The 19,233-nt window shown below is 38.2% G+C and overlaps 1 protein-coding gene across 1 annotated transcript in view; it reads left to right on the top strand.

The window, feature by feature from the left end:
- fig4a (FIG4 phosphoinositide 5-phosphatase a) overlaps positions 1-19,233 on the top strand; it is a 47,074-nt gene that overhangs the window by 1,040 nt on the left and 26,801 nt on the right. Inside the window, exons 3-11 of the mRNA XM_023400486.2 lie at positions 1,149-1,247; positions 3,487-3,610; positions 7,006-7,162; positions 7,527-7,577; positions 8,390-8,553; positions 9,939-10,067; positions 11,739-11,839; positions 12,521-12,683; positions 16,100-16,197. Coding sequence (XP_023256254.1) covers positions 1,149-1,247; positions 3,487-3,610; positions 7,006-7,162; positions 7,527-7,577; positions 8,390-8,553; positions 9,939-10,067; positions 11,739-11,839; positions 12,521-12,683; positions 16,100-16,197 — 1,086 coding nt within the window. The remainder of the gene's footprint in view (positions 1-1,148; positions 1,248-3,486; positions 3,611-7,005; positions 7,163-7,526; positions 7,578-8,389; positions 8,554-9,938; positions 10,068-11,738; positions 11,840-12,520; positions 12,684-16,099; positions 16,198-19,233) is intronic.

The following is a 19,233-nucleotide window of genomic DNA, read 5'->3' as shown; positions in this document are numbered from 1 at the left end:
GCTCCAAGTATAGCCCAGTCTACTTTGATTTACCATGAACCATTTTAAGTCAATTACAGGGAATACAGTTGTCTAGACAGTCAGAATAATTACTTTTACTTCTAGGGTGGATTAGGTTTCTATACATTGAGTATGAATATGTGCACTTGAAAGGCAAGTTATTGTGCATCCCTCTTTCCTACTTAACTAATAGTGTGTTGCTTTGTTTTTCCAATGCATTTTAAAAAATGTTGTCAACAACCAAACGTACACCGGTGTTAAAAGGAAAGTGTGATTACTGTCCATCATGACTAGTCACAAACATTTAGAAAAAAAGCAGGAAAACATTTGTCACAGTTGAGTTATCACAATTTCTTATTGAACCCCTTTCAGCCCACTTGGATAACAGTGGTCTAACTATTGTGGACAAATAGAGCTCCATGGGATACTGGGAAGTGTGGAACACGAAGAGATGACTTTAATGGTTGCGGACTGTACTGATACATGGTGTTCCAATTTAACGTTCTTTCGCCATCTTGCAGCCCAGTATGAGAGAAATAATGACATGAAAAAAAGAGACATACAGGGAAGACACTGATCTTAACAAGGGCCATATTAGAACGGAGCTTTGTGATCAAATATGTGCTGTGCCCAAATGTACTCTGGACTGTAGCTACTCTAATTCCACTTCCATTCAAAGTCATGGACTTTATATGATACATATCTGGATTGAAGTCCTTGTATCATTTCACAGGTTTCTTATGCATTCATTTCTACTTTTGAAGCTTATTGTGGAGAGAAAATGTTGTAAGAAAAAAGCCTGAAGAAAGTAAGACTATAACAATGGGACTCTAGAGTCAACATCCACTATACCATACTTGTAATAACAGAGACTGTCCATGTCTATTGGAATTTGGAAATGTGTATTCTATTGTGTTCTCTCGAAATTGGTTGGTAGAGACAAGTCTAAACTGAATATCATCCATAAGAAAGCTTCTTGCGTTGAAAACCTATATGCACAAAATATTACACAATCATAAATTGGTTGTCTGCAGTATGCACGTATTACCAGAACCAACTATGTAGGATACATTGCAAAGGCACTGGTGATAATCTGCACCAAAAGCCTTATAGCCCACAGTGCAATCATGATTTTCTCTTCTTTCCAGAGGTATTTTTTGGTGGGGAGCAATCAGGCACAAACCAAACATCGAGTCCTGAAGATTGACCGCACAGAACCCAAGGACCTGGTCATAATTGATGATAAGGTAAGCTCTGAATTTCCACCAGAGTTGGTACAGTGCAAATGTATATGCTTATGTAATACAGTACAGTACGCCTGGGGGAAAATTGTACAATCACTCAGCTTGTCCCAAGTGTATTGTGGATGACAGCTTAGCTGATGAGTGCTGAGTGCGCCTCCTTTTCTTCTCCATTGCTCATTACTAGGATCTATGAGCTGGGAGTTGATTTGTTTGTTCGTGTTGCGGGTGATTATGCTGATGATGTGTTTGTTATTATGAAGCATCCATGACTAAATATCCATTACCCCACGCTCTCATTCCTGCAGATATTGCACTGACCTCGGGAAACTGTGTTTATTTGATTGGCATAGTGTAGTATTTTATAAACAGTGTGGATGCTTGAGAATGTGGTGAAGAGATGGAGGTGAGCAGGTTTAAAGCAGGAAACAGCCTCATCTTTCACTTTCTCTCAGTTCATACTGTATATGAGGAAAGCTGACACACATATAATGAAATAAAGAGCTCCATAGAACCTCTTTATAATACTGAGATGAATAAAGATTATACAGTGATTTGAAGAACCTAAATAATTGGATAGTGGGCACCTCCTAGATTGATGTATTTTACAGTGGAAAGCATATCATTTTACAAATAAACAGGAAATGCACACACAAATATGTCGTGCAGAAGAGGTCAAATGTATTATACAGTGGTGAGAGTATTTGAACCCTTTGGAATGACCTGGTTTTCTACATTGATGTGATCTAATCTTTCGCTATGTCACAAATGTAGATCACCACAGTGTTCTTAAGCTAATATCGCATAAACAATTCTCTTTTTTGTCCATTTTGAACATAACCATTAAACATTCACAGTGCTGGTGGAAAAAGTAAGTGAACCTTTGGATTTAATATCTGGTGGAACCTCCTTTGGCAGCAATAACCTCTAACAAGCTCATCCAGTAGCATATTGTTAGGATGTCTGGTGTGAACAGGTCTCTTCAGGTCATTCCAGAGCATCTCTTCTGGATAAAGGTCTGGGTTCGGACTGGGCCACTCCAAAAGGTGGATTTTCTTTATTTTTTTGGAGAGCAGCGGCTTCCTCCGTGGTGTCCATGGCACGACACCATGCTCCATGCAACCATGTACCATGATTTGTGTATGGTAGACTCATGAACAGAGATGTTAGCCAGCTCCAATGATTCCTTTAAGCCTTAAGCTGTTACGCTGAGGTTCTTCGTTACCTCACTGATCCTTCTCTGTTGTGCTTTTGGGTCATCTCAGCTGGGCGCCAACTTCTAGGGAGAGTAGCCACAGAACTAAATCGTCTCCATTTATAGACAGTTTGACTGACTGTGGACGGATCAGTGTTTTAAACTCTTTGAGTCTTTGTAACCCTTTCAACTTTATGCAAATCAACAATTCTTGATCAAAGGGTTTTTTTTTTCTTTTTTTGCGAGGCGTGGTTCACATCAGCAGTGTGTGTTAAGTGTTTTTTTTTATCAGTCAAAGTAGCTCTAAAACACACCTCCAATCTGGTTTCATTGACTAGACTTCAGGTTTGTTAACTCCTGACTCCAGTTAGCTTTTATTGATGCCATTAGTGGAGAGGTTCCAACCTACACTGTGATTGTTCCAGTGATGTTTTCAATATGGACATGAACAATAATATATTATATACATAATTTGTTTGTTAATAGTTAAAATAGATTGTGTTTGTTCATAATTGTAACTAGTATGATGATTTCACCATATTTTAGGATATAATAAGAATAGAATTAGAATATAATGTATAATAAATACATAAGTTGAGGTAATTCCAAAGGGTTCACTTACTTTTTCTTGCTACTTTATGAATTGAGAAACTTGCTGTGCAGATGACTTGTTTGCAGTGTAGTTGGTCTGCTTGAATTTGTTCTTTAGAAATGAATAATAAAAAGCACAGTTACTGTTTAGTCATTACAATATTGCCAAAAGAATTTGGAGAGCAGCTAATCTATTTCTGGCTTAATAGCCTAACTGACGATCAGTCTAAACCCCTTTGTACAAAATGTGGGGCCATTGATTAAACAAGGCCTGTTTGTCATTTACTTATTATTGCACAGAAAAGAATTTTATAGTACAGGGCTCTGAATTAAGTTGAAAATTAGCTGTCCACTTGTGGTCTCCTACAATATGGAAACTGTGCACATAAATAAAGAAACAGAAACTGCTTACAGCTGTATTCATGTATATACTATATCTGTGTGTGTATTGTTCCAAAGCATGTGTACAACCAGCAAGAGGTTCGGGAATTGCTGGGCCGTCTTGACCTGGGCAACCGCACCAAAATTGGCCAAAAGGGTTCCTCAGGTCTGTCCAGGGCTGTTTCAGCCTTTGGGATTGTCGGTGAGTATAGTCCCTCTACTCTTTTCCTTGTTGACATAGCAACAACCATTGTGGGGAACAATGATGGCAACATGTAACTCATCTCCAAAGCATTAGTTTTAAACTACAGGTATTGACCTGGTTTTACTTATTGAGAGCAGCAGATGGAAAACATGAAATAAAAGGAGCACCTGACAGTATAATGAAATTCACAATAATATAACCCTGCTACCACCTCCACTACTGCTACCTTTGTGAAGCTTATAATGTGTGATTTCAAATTGTGATTTCAAACTAGAAAATTCCTGGAGATATTTTGAATGTGCTTGCTGCTTGGTGCGTGTACTTCACTCCACTCATTTCAATCTGTACAAAGGATGTTACTTTCAATTTCATTCATATTGTAGAGACTTATCCGGACACTACCCTCAGTCGCTGTATACACACATGTACATGCCCTAACAGAAGTTGATCTGCAATAAAGCTATACCACTATATCCCCAAATAGACAATAGCTTCTAAGATTGAACTTTTATGACCTACCTTACCTCTTACCTTTTTGAGACTTGCATAAGGTTTTGTACAGGTTTAACAACAGAGCCAATAATTCCCTCTTACCATGTGGAGACCTTTATTTTGGAGGTTAATCCAATTCGTAGAGATGATGTGTGTGTGTGTGTGTGTGTGTGTGTGTGTGTGTGTGTGTGTGTGTGTGTGTGTGTGTGTGTGTGTGTGTGTGTGTGTGTAAACCTGTAAACCTGGTGTGCACCCTAGACAGGTTCCCAGTCTATTACAGGACTAACATACAGAGAACAACAATCATATTCACGTTCACATTCACACATGTGGGTAATTTAGAGTTGCCATTTAACCTAACCTGCTTCTGTGGACTGTGGGAGGAAGTCAGAGTACATGGAGGAAACCCATACAGGCACAAGGAGAATATGCAAAGGCCCAAGCCGAAACCAGAACCCTCTTACTGTGAGGCAACAGTGCTAACCACTGCACAACTGTACCCCTATATTAAACTTGTTTTGTATTTTGTATTTATAATTCATTTATATAATTTAGGTGATATCTGGTTTCACTTGGGCATTAATGTTTGCTTTTTGTTGCCTTGGTCACTAGCATTCATCCTCAGTGGGCAATGACTGTCTGTACAAAATTTAACAGCAATCTATCCAATAGTTTTGGAGATATTTTAGTCTGAACCAAAGTGACCGACTCACTGACTGATTGATTGATATTGCTATCCACTGAGTCATGCTGCTAAAAATATGTCACAATTGCAACGGTCTTAAATTCATCCCGTTCCTGTGTGTGTGTGTGTATGTGTGTGTGTATATGTATCCATTTCTTGCCAAGGAACATACCAGCTGTTCTTAACTAATATTGCCAAGGCTCTTTCAGGGCATAACAGTAATACATCAAAGATAAAATTCAGTCTTACTCCCGTTTAAATAAGTGCTGTAATAGTATACTTTTGAGATTAAATTCAGCATTATCTTTGAGGTTTTAGAAGGGTTGGTCACACTGACACAGACTTCGGCGTCTGCGCAAATAAGTGAGACGCTTTTTTCCACTGTGCCATCTTTGACAAGCTGCTTTTTGTCAAAGTCACTGTGTCATATGGAATAAAAGAGTGATGCAGTCAGGTACAGTGTATCCTGAGAGCCCCTTTGCCTGGCACCTTTCTTAATACAGTATGTAATGAATACCATTATTTTAAGTATATTTTTATTCACTTTCATCTGGCAGTTTTGTCAGTCTGACCCGTCTCTCGCAAGAAGGAACACAATGAACTGACACAGGAATTGTAAAGCAGCAAAGCCACAAGTGAGAAAATATTAAGTGGGCTGTGGAAGGATATTTTGCCTTCATACATGGCTGTGCCTCACACACTTAGTTAACTGTCATTACACAGGGAAAAATACCTCATATGTGCAAGTTTGGACATACCTGCCCTTCTTTTTTTTTTTTTTTTAAAGTATATTTTTTGGGCTTTTTATGCCTTTATTTGATAGTATAGTGGAGAGAGACAGGAAACGGGGAGGCAGAGAGGGGGAATGACATGCAGTGAAAGGCCGTCCAATGCGGGATTCGAACCGGGGCCAACTGCAGCGAGGACTGTAGCCTCTACACATGGGGCGCCTGCTTAGACCACTACGCTACACGACGCCCCATACCTGCCCTTCTTAATGTAAATTCTTCGGAAGAAAATCCCCAGTGGTCATGAGTCAAGTTATTTAGCAGCGGCGTCAGAGAAGCTCACAACAAAATGCTGTAATGCAACATTATGTGTTTTTCATAGACTTGAACATGCTGCTTTTCTGTGTTTTCTGTTGGTGAACACTGTCACTCTTCGGCAAATAGATAGACTAACAGAATAAAGGTGTGGTTTGTTGTATAATTAAAACCATCATCAAAAAGACAGTGGTATTGTACTATAACATATAAAATGACTGTATGTCATACCCTATATGCAAGGTTGTGCAATAAATGCTTTAGATCTTGTTTTAATACATAGGACAGCTTGATGGCCTTGGTGGATACTGATAAACTTCAGAATACTCCAGTAATTTTGTATCGTACTTTCATAAAGGGGGAAGCAGGTCGAAAAACAAGAGGTTTAAATCGATGCAGCAGCATGACTTTGAGTCATAGATGCCTCGTGCAAGTCAGAGTTTGTTGTTCAAAGTAATTAAACACAAATTTTGTGAATAGAGTGTGATATTGGCAATAGCATACAATTTTCTTGAGTTGTCTGATAACTTGTGTCTGCTTTTGTAGCATCACGTATGTATTATTTTATGTGGAAACACAATATGAACCTCATCATCCTTACTAGTCAGCTTACATCACAATCGTACTGGGGCTTCTGTTATTGTAAATGGTCCAAATGTACAAGGACTTGTTATTCACACTATTGAGCTGTCCACAGATTAATCTTAGTAGTAATATAATGAAGGTGCATGTCTAGCACACTGGCACACTTACATAAACCACTGGCCTTGATGAGGCAAATATTGCTAATAATATTCAGACTATTACAAAAACACACAGACATCATGCGCATCCATGTATTATTTATTGAATGCCACAGATTACAAAATAGCTCATCTATGCTGCATGATACTTTCTGGGTCAGATTTTAATTATGTAAGACTAGATGGATTGGAGTGTATAGGTAATATGACACACAAATACTCATGACCCACCTCCACAAACACAGTAGTTCACTTGTTTGTATTATCAAAGTTGTAGCTGATTTGCAGGCAACAAAGAGGTTGACCTACATATCAGCTTGCTCAGTTTTTTTTATGTCATTGGAAAGGTGGAAAAAATGTTCCTGGAAAGAAAATTAGTTTATTCTGAAAGAGAATCATTTTGTAATTTTTTTTGTGTTACCTTAACAGGGTTTGTACGTTTCCTGGAGGGGTACTACATTGTGTTGATCACAAAGCGCAGAAAAATGGCTGACATCGGTGGCCACTCCATCTATAAAATTGAAGACACCAGCATGATCTACATCCCCAATGACTCGGTCAGGGTTACACACCCCGATGAAGCAAGGTAATGTCTGTTTCTCCCCTCTCTCTCCCCTTCCCTTTTTAGATTCGTAAGGGCGCCATTTGGAGGATTGTGCATGCGCATTTGTTTCCCAAACACACACACTGTAGCTTTCAAGGACGAAAAAGATAAGATAATATGTTTTTAGCCAATACAACAGGATTCAGCAGGGAATAGAAAAAAAAAAATCCAACTTAGTGAAAAGCATCATCCCCAATCAATTTTTACCGTAGGTTTCAAGGGAAAGAAGAAGAAGAAATTTATAGATGATGAATAAGAAAAGGTAGAAACCCAATGGGTGCCTATGCTTACTCATGCCTATCTGCATCAGTCTCACTCATGTTTTCTTGCTCATGACCTTTTATAGATATGTGCGGATCTTTCAGAACGTGGACCTCTCCAGCAACTTCTACTTCAGGTAAGGCAGATTCTTACTTCAAATTCTCTGTGGAAAAAATAAATTTTTAGGCAAAGCATCACATATCAATAATAATACACATCAAGTACACTCAGCTTTGAGGGGGCTTTCAACACCTGCCCAGCTTCTTAAAGTAGGTCTTTTTTTTTTGCCCCATTTGTTTGCAATGTTAGCAGGTTATCTAATAAACTGATGAACACATTTCAGGGGAACCTGGTAAAAGGTTAGGAGATGTGAACAATTGTGATATGGGACATTTCTAAAAAAAAAAAAAAAATTATTTTCACACAAACTATAATGAATTGAAAGAACGAAATCTAAGATATGACTCCATGATTGGCTTGTACATGTCTGTTTATGTCACGTCTTTAAGGCTTACTGGAATCTAGATGAAATTGCCAAGATTTCAATTTTTATTTTTTGAAGCTGTTGTAAATTCAACACAAGGCTAACCATATGTGATGCTGAAGGTCAGATAAAGCCTTGTAACGTCTAAAAAGGCTTTAATTTAGTTCTATCTTGAACAATGTGCCCCTGGTTGCCACAAGGAGTTTGCACACAGCCTGAAGATTTGATTGAATAGGTCAGCTATTTCATTGACAGTGAATGCAAAGGTTCCTATTGCCTCTATGTCTGTTCATTGCAGTTTTAAGCAAGCAGCTACTTAATAAGTAAAACAAAATATGAAAGAGTATGAGTAGTTCATATCAGAAAAAACATTTGGCTTTCATTTTGCATGTGTCACGTTGACATGTGGTAAAAATGTTAATAACTGACAAAAGATGAAATGACACTGCTGTTATACCCTGCAGCTACAGCTATGACCTGAGCCACTCGTTGCAGTACAACCTGACTTTGCTGCAGAGGCCTTATGAACTGTGGTCGTCAGCAGCTTCCTCCACTGAGGAAGAGGTACACACGCAGAGCAAGCAGGACAGTTTTGACATCTTTGAAGATGAGGGTTTGCCTACACAAGGTAAGCAGAAGATGATCTATATCAATATATATTGAATATATCAATCAGTAGCTTGTAGTCCTTTATTTTATTCTATTGGCTGGAGAAGACCTTGGCAGACCAATCTGCCGGAGCTCCATACTCATACTGGTGTGTGCTTGTTTTGAATGGAAAGAGGCACAGTAGTGAACCAAAAACCTTGGTAGTGACTGGTTGGTGGTAGGAGGAGAGAGAGAGGAGAAGGTTGTGCACAGTGAACAGAGTATATGGATGATAGCCTTCTCTCATCACTATAGTTCAGTAAACCTCCAAATGAGATGCTTTGGTACACAAAGGCAGAGAGTAGTGTCTGCAGAAGCAGTGAAGATGAGAAGAAGAGGTTCCAGTTTTCAGGTTGACTGTTGTGTGCCTGTGTAACATATTGAAAGGTTGTTTTTTCTATTATTTATATCCTATTATTTTATTCCCCACTTATTATCGCCACAGAATTCACATAAATCCTAAATACCTTTTGTTGTCCATTTTAGGTAGTATTTGTATTAAGAAAATAATCTTTATTTTAATTGTTTAAAGAAAAGGCTTGTAGAGTGAAAAGCTGAAAAAGCAGCGATTGAGATCTGCTAAGCTAGTTATACTTAACTGGAGCTTTTTATTTTAATTTTTTTGGAATGGTGATATCTGCAAATATCAAGACTCTTATTAATCAAACTAGATATTTTTCACTGTAAGAATCATTAAAGAAAATCAGCATTAGTTTTAGCTAGGTTAGCTATGGCATTAGCTAGCTTTAGCTCGGTATAATGTTAGCTTTCCTGCTGTAGCTGTACAGGTTGTTGTCTTTCTGTGGTTTTTAGCTCTGTTTTATGATTAGTGCAAATTTAAAAAGCAGTTTTGACAGAAATGACGCATTCCTATAATTCTTTATACCGTAAAACTGCTGTCATAAAAATCAGAGAAGATCTGATGTCAGTTTTTGCCAAATATGCAGCTTTAGTTAAACGACTGGGTTTTACCTTTTTGGTGAATAAGCCTTTTAAAACAACAAATGAAAGATAATGTCGGCATATTTGTTGTTTTTTCCTCTTGCTTGCTTTAATTATCTGTTATACAGCAGGTTTGCCTTAACCTTATTGAAGCCACTGAAGTCCATTGGAAAATAACTTGATTTGCCTTAGCTGATGTATTCTGTCATTTATGATGTGTATTGTAATACAATAATATAAGCTTAATTCCAGTTTCAGCAATTTACTAATGTCTCTAAATATAATCTTGTTCCAAGGCCAGTGTCACCTCAGCTAATCGTTTTTTCCATTTGTTGCTTTCTAACTGATGGTGGTGATGATGGTCTGATTCCAGGTCGGTAAAATAATCCAGAGGTTTTATGTGTTCCTACTCTTCTGCCACAGTTGTTTACGGCCTCCAGAATGAGCCGTACTACAAGTACGTGTGGAACGGGAGGCTGCTGGAACGAGTCAAGGACATAGTGCATCATGACTGGCTCATGTATATAATCCATGGCTTTTGTGGCCAATCCAGTATCCTTTGAGAACTGTCAGTCAATTTCAGTTGTGCATGACAGAATTATCATTATTATCATCATCCATTATTAATGTGTCTATGTGTGCTTTTCAAAAAAAATTTGGCATCAACAACTTTTTGCTTTGTGTTCTAAAACAAACTTCAAAAATGTGCCCATGTAAAAAATCTACCTTACAAACTACACAGTGCTTTTCAATAGATTGTAACACTATATGAAATACACAAAAAACATCTGTTAGATTCAGTGTAGAAGAAAACACTTGTAGAAGACACAAGTCTGTCATCCTTTGTCAACACTCCCCCTCATTTCTCACCATCACTTGTTGAATTGTGCTCCACCTCCATCAAAGCACGTGGATTACACTGTGAGTGAGAGTGTGTGATTCAGCACAGAACTGCAGAATCAATTTTTGTTTGTTTTTAGGGCTTTAGCAGAACAAGTATGATGGCAATTAAGCAATGATTATCAAGTATGTAAACACTGCCACTTGCATAATCTCTTCATCTGTTATCTGCAGGGAGAAAGCAGCAATATTCTGCATATTTAATCAGTTGTGATACGTGGCTTTTATTTTGTACATGCATACACACATATTTTTTGTTCATTTATTTTGGGGTTTTTTTTGTCTTGCATCTCAGCGCTTCAGTAGTTTTTGCTTTTAAGTCTTGACTAGACAGAAGCTGTGGACCAGGAATTTGTATGTGGCTCTACATTAATAATTTCTTCTGCATTTTTTTGAGAAGCTTTTGTAGTATTGATGCATGGGTTACTGCTGCAGAGGGGCTTTTGGCTAGACTAGAGCTGAATAAACAGTTTGATTTATTATAGTAAAAGGCTGCCTTAGGTTATCTATACTAAAGATTTCAATAATTTTCCATTAGGTCCCCTTTACATAAATCATACAAAGCTGTGTAAATGTGTTTTCTTTTTGCATTTCAGTGATTATTTTTTAATGAAGTATTTTCAAACGCTTTATTTTATGTTTCTATGCTTGCCTAATGCCATTGTATTGCACATTAAAACGCAGCAGGTACATAAGTTAGGATGCACTTTACAGTTAGTGGTGCCATCTCTTATCAGTCAGCGTTTGTTATTGAGCAGCATGCTGCCACAGAGACACTGTATGAGTGTTTTGATGTTATACAGTTCCTGTAAACTGGCCTTCAGTGCTGTTTTTTTGCCAGTATAAGAGGGCTGGTGGGTGCAATAGTGGGAGATTCAGTGGATACGATAAATGCAGAAATTTGTAGCTGATGAGGAGACACTGAAACAGGCAGGAGAAAATACATTTTTGAAAAGATGCAATAAGACAGTGGGTGAAGAAAAGGGAGACATTTTGGCCTCATTCAAACATTCCTCAGTATATGTGTTGAACTATTGTAAGATTAATTATTTTGTTATTTCCACAATGTTTGTACTATAAATAAGAACAACATTTATATGATTTAGTCCTGTTTTGGTCGCAAACTGTTTTTATTTTTTGTGACAGGACATGACATAGCATATAAAACACAACTGATATTGAGTTAGATATTAGATTAGTTAAATTTAATACTGTAAATTAGACTGTAACTTTGTATATGTGTGTTCACCAACAGATGATTGTGTAATGCTGTCAGTGTCATATTACTATGATTAGTATTCCTCCTTTACCCACCAACTACAGAGCTTCTCATCTATGGCCGACCAGTTCACATCACCCTCATTGCCAGGAGATCCAGCAAATTCGCCGGGACCCGCTTCCTCAAAAGAGGAGCCAACTGTGAGGTACAGCGGTTGTCGAGGCAACAGGGAAGAATAGATAGTGGAGGCGGGCTTAGAGGCACCAGGATGATTGAGATGACTCAGAGTGATCACAGGGGGTTAATTTGACCTGCTGCCTCTTCCTTGAGTATGCATGAGTGTCTGTGTGGGTGAGTGGCGGGAGGAGGGAGGAACTTTAGGAACAAACACAGATTTCCTCTTTCTATTTGGACTATTCCACCGTGATTAGGTTGGACACTATTTTCACCATTTCCTGCTGTTATGTGCATTGCCACATAGAGTTTTCAAACAGTTTTTCATTCTAACACAGCTTTTTTCATAATTGACATTTTCACTCATTATAGCAGAAAATGCACAGATATGCAGGGCTTAAAGTATTCCGCCACTGTGCCAGATCTCTGGTGTAACGCTGAAAAATGAAAAGTCAATCATGTCCCTGCTCCATTATCCGCAGAGTGCCATGATCAAGATTCAGATTGTCCACTCAACGAGGACGACAATTCATATAAGTGCTCAAAAAATGGAAATTTGAACGTTTGCAATTCTGTGACAACTGACTAAACTCCATCTGTTGACAAAGTTCATGTGATACGATCTAAAGCTCCAGTCCAGCTACTAATTAGGCCCCACTTTCTTTTTTATCAACCTTATTTAAATTTTCTTCGTGCTTTTCTTTTGTTTCAGGGGGATGTTGCTAATGAAGTAGAGACAGAGCAGATCGTCCATGATGCCTCAGTTATGTCTTTCACAGCTGGAAGTTACTCCTCATACGTCCAAGTGCGAGGTTCAGTCCCGCTCTACTGGTCCCAGGACATTTCCACCATGATGCCAAAACCCCCCATACGACGTAAGACACCCGTTTATTTTTGATATATGTCTTATTGTGTGCAGCAGCAGCCTCTTTGTTGTCCAGTATCAGAATATTTGGTACATGTGTTACACTATATTATCATGAGCAAATTGTATCATGGCTTTATAACTGAAATGGTAGAGAGCTAGCAAAGCTGCCCAGGCTTTGATACATCTTTTTTCTTATATCCACTTTGCCATTATACATAAGGACAGATAACAAATGATGGACACAAGTATATCTTCTTGAATGGGTATTTAACTATTTATATTTATAATGCTCACTGTATTCATTCTAGGACCACAAATAACCTTGCAGGGACAGAAGAAGAATGTAATCAGAAAAAATGCAGTAAAAAACAAGACAGTGGCTTTCTACCAGGGCCATTCTTCTCAAGATAAAAAAAAATAAAAGAAATAGGTGAATGCAGGACACCCCCCTTTGGTATTCATCTTTGTATCCATTCTCCCATCTCATTATGAACTAGATAAATACACAAAACCAGGGCCAGAGGGAGGTGATTAGGTCTCTGAGAATGATGACACTGGAGACTGCTGTGTGTGTGTGTGTATATAGCCTGGAAAACATTGGTGCTTGTATGTGTACAATGCCTGTATTAAATTATAATCTTTTCCCCCCCTAGTTTGCCCTTTAATTCATACTTGGATGACATTTACCTGTGTGAGATAGAGACACTGAGCTTGTCCCTAAGATCCCTCTGTGTATCAACTTACCTCATCATCCTGGGCCCATTTTGATCTTTAAAGACAGTCTTAATTTTACATTTCCCAATTGTTGCACCATCAGTTTATCTTTTGATCTGTGTGTGTGTAGTCTGACACAGTATGCCCTTGGTATTGGCATATGTTTCTTTGTTACATGATATGTTTGTCTCCAATTAATATTTATTTAATTTGTCATTCACTAATACATATTTGAGCAGATAAAGAAAACACCAAGAGAGAACCACAAAATTATTCATGTTGGGTTTGGTTTACTTTGTCTGTAGTAGTGGTTTATGTACAGTGTTTTAATGATAATACTGTCCTCATGTCTGTATCTATATTAAAGGTAAAATGATATTATATTATAATAACATTTTGGGAAATCTGCTTATTTGCTTTCTTTCCAAGAGTCAGATGCAAAGATCAATAACACTCTTGTGTCATTACAGTACATATGAAGCTACGACCAGCAGCCTAGCCAAGAAATAATCCTGTACATAGCCCCTATAAAACTATATTGTGTTCCTAGTACACTTCAGTTTCTATTCTGAGCTTTAGGCATTATGGTAGGCAGTTTTTTGTTGCTTTTGGAGAGAGCCCTGTAGCTGTTTATACTCTCTGTGCTAAGCTAAGCTAACCATCCGTGGCTTTCACGTACAAGAGACATTTCGGGGACAGAAATCAAAAATGAAAGAAATTTATTTTATATTTTTTGGTTTCATGATTGCACCCTTTTCTGTGCATTAACCAGTCAAAGTGCCTTTGGTTGTCCGTGTTAATGGACAGCTTGCTTCATACAGCTTATCAAATTGTGTTTATTGTAAGCTGTATTTGCATTTACATCACAACTGTCCATAACTGTCCATGGGCACAATAATAGCCAGACAGTAGCCCACATTAGTTTTTCTGCTAACGTGTCATCATTATCAGACTTAGAAACTTGAACACACATCTTGTCCTGCTCCTTAGTTTGCTGAAAGCACAACCAAAGCAACATCTACAATGAAAAAGTGCAGTACTATCAGTTTGCAGGCTCCATAACTAATTAGCTTCTCAGCTGCAGCACATTAAACAGCATAAAGGAATAATTTGACATTGGTGAAGTTAGCTTATTTGCTTTCCTGCTCAGAATTAGTTTGGATGATCAATACCACTATCATGTCTGTAGCTCGGATATGTAGTGCATGGTCTGGCTAAGTGTTTCCCTGTTTCCAGTATCGATCTTTTCATCTAACTCTCTTCAAGAAAGGGAATAAGCATGTTTCCCAAAACCAGCACCATACTAGAGTTTGAATATTGTGTCTGCCTGTGCCCCGGTCAGGGCACCACTGGGAGACACATACAGAGGCTGAGAGAAAAAGAAACATATTTGATATTTTCTCAAATATCCACCCCTTTGTTTTTGATTATTAAAAAATATTTCAATAATCACTTTTCGAAATAAGGGGAATGACAAATTTATTTGATGCAACTCAAATCATTTGGACTTTAATGTAGTACATCTTACATTTCTTTTTTCTACCACAGCCTTGACTATTGTGAAACTGACATGAAGCATCAAGTATGCAAAAGTAGGTGCAGCGTCAACCAGACCAATAATCAGCCCACGTTCAATACAATTGTAATATTTGATTTGGATGTGGGCTGCATAGAATTACATCAGACGAATCTAGGTCAGCGACGTGGCTTTGAGCTCAGTGTCTATGCATGTTGAGTACATTCGTCCATATCCCAGGATGCACTGCCGCTTGCCTGTCTTTGCCATGCCTGTCGAGACTAATTGTTACATAAGTATACATAAAATGTCTTTATGACTGGCCTGAAGTGGTCAGATGTCTTGGTTGTGATGGAGATGACCTGAATAGGCGTCTCCTCTTCATCATCATTATCACTATCAACGCTCCCTTCCCAAGGTGCAATAAGAATGTTATCGGGTGCCATCTCTTTATGTTTACCTAAACCCTCGTCCCCGCAGAGGCCTCAGTAGCAGTAGTGGAGTGAAGTTGAAAACTATGTGCCCAAGCTTTTGTTTGTACTGTCTGTTTTTGAGACACCTGCAGAAGAATGGGGGGAATAAACTGTGGAACGAGTTGACCTATTTCCTCTAATCTGCCTTCTGGCTGCTTCACTGGTCCAATTTGACGGCGGGCTGCAGGTGTGGTACTGTGCATGAGTGGCAAATGGAGGCATTAAATGTGATTTTAAAATAAAGAATGGATAGAAGAATGAAAATGGAAGTGAACGCATGAAACAGTGGGACAATAAGCCGGAACGGCTTTATGAAACAGACTTGGCCGTGTTACCGCGCATTACATCGTCTCCCTGTGTTTTAGTATTGAAGCTTGAATTTTGAGAAGAAGCTGGATTCAGTTAAAAAACATTTTTTTGTTTAATCCTTGGATTTTGATGAAAATTTCATCCTCAAAATGACACAGCCCAAAGTCCGACGTGTTCTGTGTTGGTGTTGTCACACACATTTATCTGATCTGAACCAGTGGGCTCACAGCTGCCTTGAGAATTTCAGATTTTGCTCATAATTTCTTAAATTTAGCTGATAAATGAAATATCTGTGTCCTTACTTTCAACAGGGACAACCTGATAAGATATTGTATCATTTTTAGCTACTCAGTAACATGTGGTGACCTCAATGCCTTAAATGTTAAGCAACCAGTTTGCCCTCTCTTGCAGTGGATCAAGCTGACCCATACGCCCATGTAGCTGCCCTCCATTTTGACCAGATGCTACAGCGGTTTGGCTCCCCTATTATCATCCTCAACCTGGTCAAGGTAACACACATGCACACACCCTTTCCCCATTTTGGCTGAATGAACATGAACCCATGAACAATGGGAATAACTAGAACAAAACGTATATCCCACTAAAAAACAGTAACTGGCAAATGTTGAAAAAAGGGTTAACTGACATTTTCAAACATTCATCAAGAGAATATTTGCATAGGCATTGTCTTTTTTAGAAAAAAATGTTACATTCACATTCTACATCTACACAAATCATCATCATTTTGAGTCTTAATACTAATAAAACTATTACTAACTAACTAATAAAATTATAGCCCATTGCCTGTATATATTGTGTAAACTACATCACAATACACAATGTGTCAATTTCGATTCATTTGAATTTGAAGACAGTTATGTAAGTATACAGTCTTTATAAGTGCCTTGAAGTTATTTAATTCTTTGACCGTGGCTGGGAAACTGGGAAATAGTTAGTGCTTTGAGTTCGTACATTTAAAACATCTACCCAGAATGAATTACAGTGATTTAGCAGAGATCATGCAACATCCTGCTCGAAGACACTTCTAAAGAATTCATTCACCCACTCAATGGGTCACTAATAGTATCTACAGTGATTTAGGATCATATGTTAGAAGAGACCTAAAGGTTATGAGAGAAGGGTTGCACTATTGTTTTTTTATTTTACTTATTTAAGTGCTTAGACCTCACTTGTTACCTCACTCCTTCTCTAATTGAATTTGTGGCCCTTTCTGTTTTCCTTAAATGTCAGAAAGAAAAGAAAAGATGACAAGACAAGAAGACAGGATACCAGTGGAAGAATATTTTTATTTAGGAATTGTTTTCTAGGGAACTATATGTTGTATTATGGCAAGCAAGAGCGATCTACTGGAAACTGCTAACCTATAGTTGCAGTACATTAGCCTAAATGATCTTAATAAGATCCATGTTGTAAAATGCTGGCATTGTCTTTTAGAAGACTGGCTTCTCAGTGTGAGGATTATGTAAGATCCAGATGTGGATATTTGTGAATTGTTGATGTGGTTGTCTTTGGATAAAATATAACAGGCCTGTGGAATCACTCAACAGATAGTTATCTAATAAGGATACGAGTGTGTAATTGTCTAAGCACTCACTTCAACAGTCACGAGAGAATTTCCTGGTGGCTGGTGATTACTAGCAGTTGAAATGCTCCCATGAATATTGATCTCCCTATGCATTGCATGGGAAACACACAAACAGACACAGCCCTGATGAAAGGTAACACTTCATTGCACACAAACAGAGTCCCCCCGCCCACCCCATTTTCTTCTTCCTTCTTCCTGCTGTTAGACTGTTAGACATTTTTCCATTTAAGCCAGTGCTCTAGTAGTAGTTTTGCAATGCCTTTTCACATCGATCACATGGACATATTGGGGCACGCAGCAATACACGCTGTAGCTTGGGTTGCAAGCTCACATTGTCACTCACAAGGGGAGCCGTGAGGCAAGGGACCAATCGCAGGCCTCAGAGGTCCGCACAAGCTGCAGCCATGTGACAGTTGCAGACTGTGGGCAATAAGGGAGGGGACCCCCCTGCTTATAGACTACACCCTCTAGCTTATCCAAGTGAGACAGGGAGAGGAAGGGAATGGCAATTTACCATAAAATCATGACAGCCCATCTCTCCATGGTGGTGACTGGGGTTGGCGTGGCTGTGTTAACTTCGGGATGGGTGCATGGTTTTGTCATGGGTTAGTGCATGTTCCTCAGTGTGCACGTTAAGAGAGGGAGAGTTTGAGTGCACATGGCCAAGCATGTGAATCACTTTCCTAACTGGCTAACTTAATTAGATTCAATTTGTTCCAACTGTGGGAGATAACTTTTACTCTCCTCACATAGACATTTCTAAAAAAAAAAAAAAAAAAAATTCATCTATTAACTTTAATTTAATCAGGGTGATTTCTAAAGAACAAAATTTTTTTTTTTTTTTTTCTGTCCAAAATTGCAGCAACCACCCATCATGCAACCAACACACACAAAAGGAGGAGGAGGAGTAAAGATGAGAAACATAAAACAAGTCATCCTGTAAACCCTTCACTGTGTAAAACTGTACTATAATATAATATATACAGATAATAATCATCATCATCATTTCCGTCCATTAAAATGTACATGAACAGCCCCCTCCTGTATGTACAAGTGCATGTGTGGATTCATTTATGATCTGTGACTGCACCTTCATACATCTACAACCATGATTATTACTGTGGCATTTGTATGCTGGATTATACCTGTGAACAGTGCACGTGTGCTTTTGTAAGTGAAATGTGTTTCTGGTCTTGTGTGAGTGTGTGAGTGTGTGAGTGTGAGTGTGTGTGTGAGTGTGAGTGAGCCGGAGGAAATGTATGTAGGAAATGCACTCATAAATTGAGTGGTTGCTGTGTTTCTTTGCCATTGCTGGATGTGTGGACGGAGATGTGAGCTGCTAAATGATGCATCCAAGCCAATTATCACTCAGAGTGATCAGTCAAAAAGCCACAGTGAGGGGTGGAGGAGTACATGAAGTAATAACTTAATAGACAGTGTGACTACAGGTCACAGAGAAGGACTATGATTGTGTGCACCCATTTTCATTAACAAATGTTTTTTGTTTCAATTTTTTAATACTATATTTTCCCTTTGTCGATTTAATTAAAACTATCTGGACCTGAGAAACAATAATGTTAATCTAGTCAGTCAGTTGATACTCTAACTACTAACTAACTAATATACTAACCACACCAATTTTCTGGTGAGAAATATTTTTCACAAATTATTATTTTTTTTTTAACCTGAGTTGGATCATAATTATTTTATTTAAAAAGCAACTTTGGGGCTCGGGTTGTTTACTATCAGTATTTTAGGATATTTTATGTGCCCTTGTTTTTATCTGTTAGATACATTATAATCATGTATCATCATATTGTTATGTCACCTTTTCATGCAATATTTGCCATTACAGAATACTTGCTTTAAAACAGTTTGGCAGAAAATTGCTTTATTACTGTTCTTTGGACAAAAATAAAGAACAATCGTGACCATAGCC

Source organism: Seriola lalandi, unplaced genomic scaffold (assembly GCF_002814215.2).
Source record: "Seriola lalandi dorsalis isolate HSWRI2012SDOR001 ecotype SW California unplaced genomic scaffold, Sedor1 jcf7180002052504, whole genome shotgun sequence".
Classification (NCBI taxonomy): domain Eukaryota; kingdom Metazoa; phylum Chordata; class Actinopteri; order Carangiformes; family Carangidae; genus Seriola; species Seriola lalandi.
Note: the sequence above shows the minus strand (reverse complement) of the source record. Positions and strands in the feature narration are given on the sequence as shown.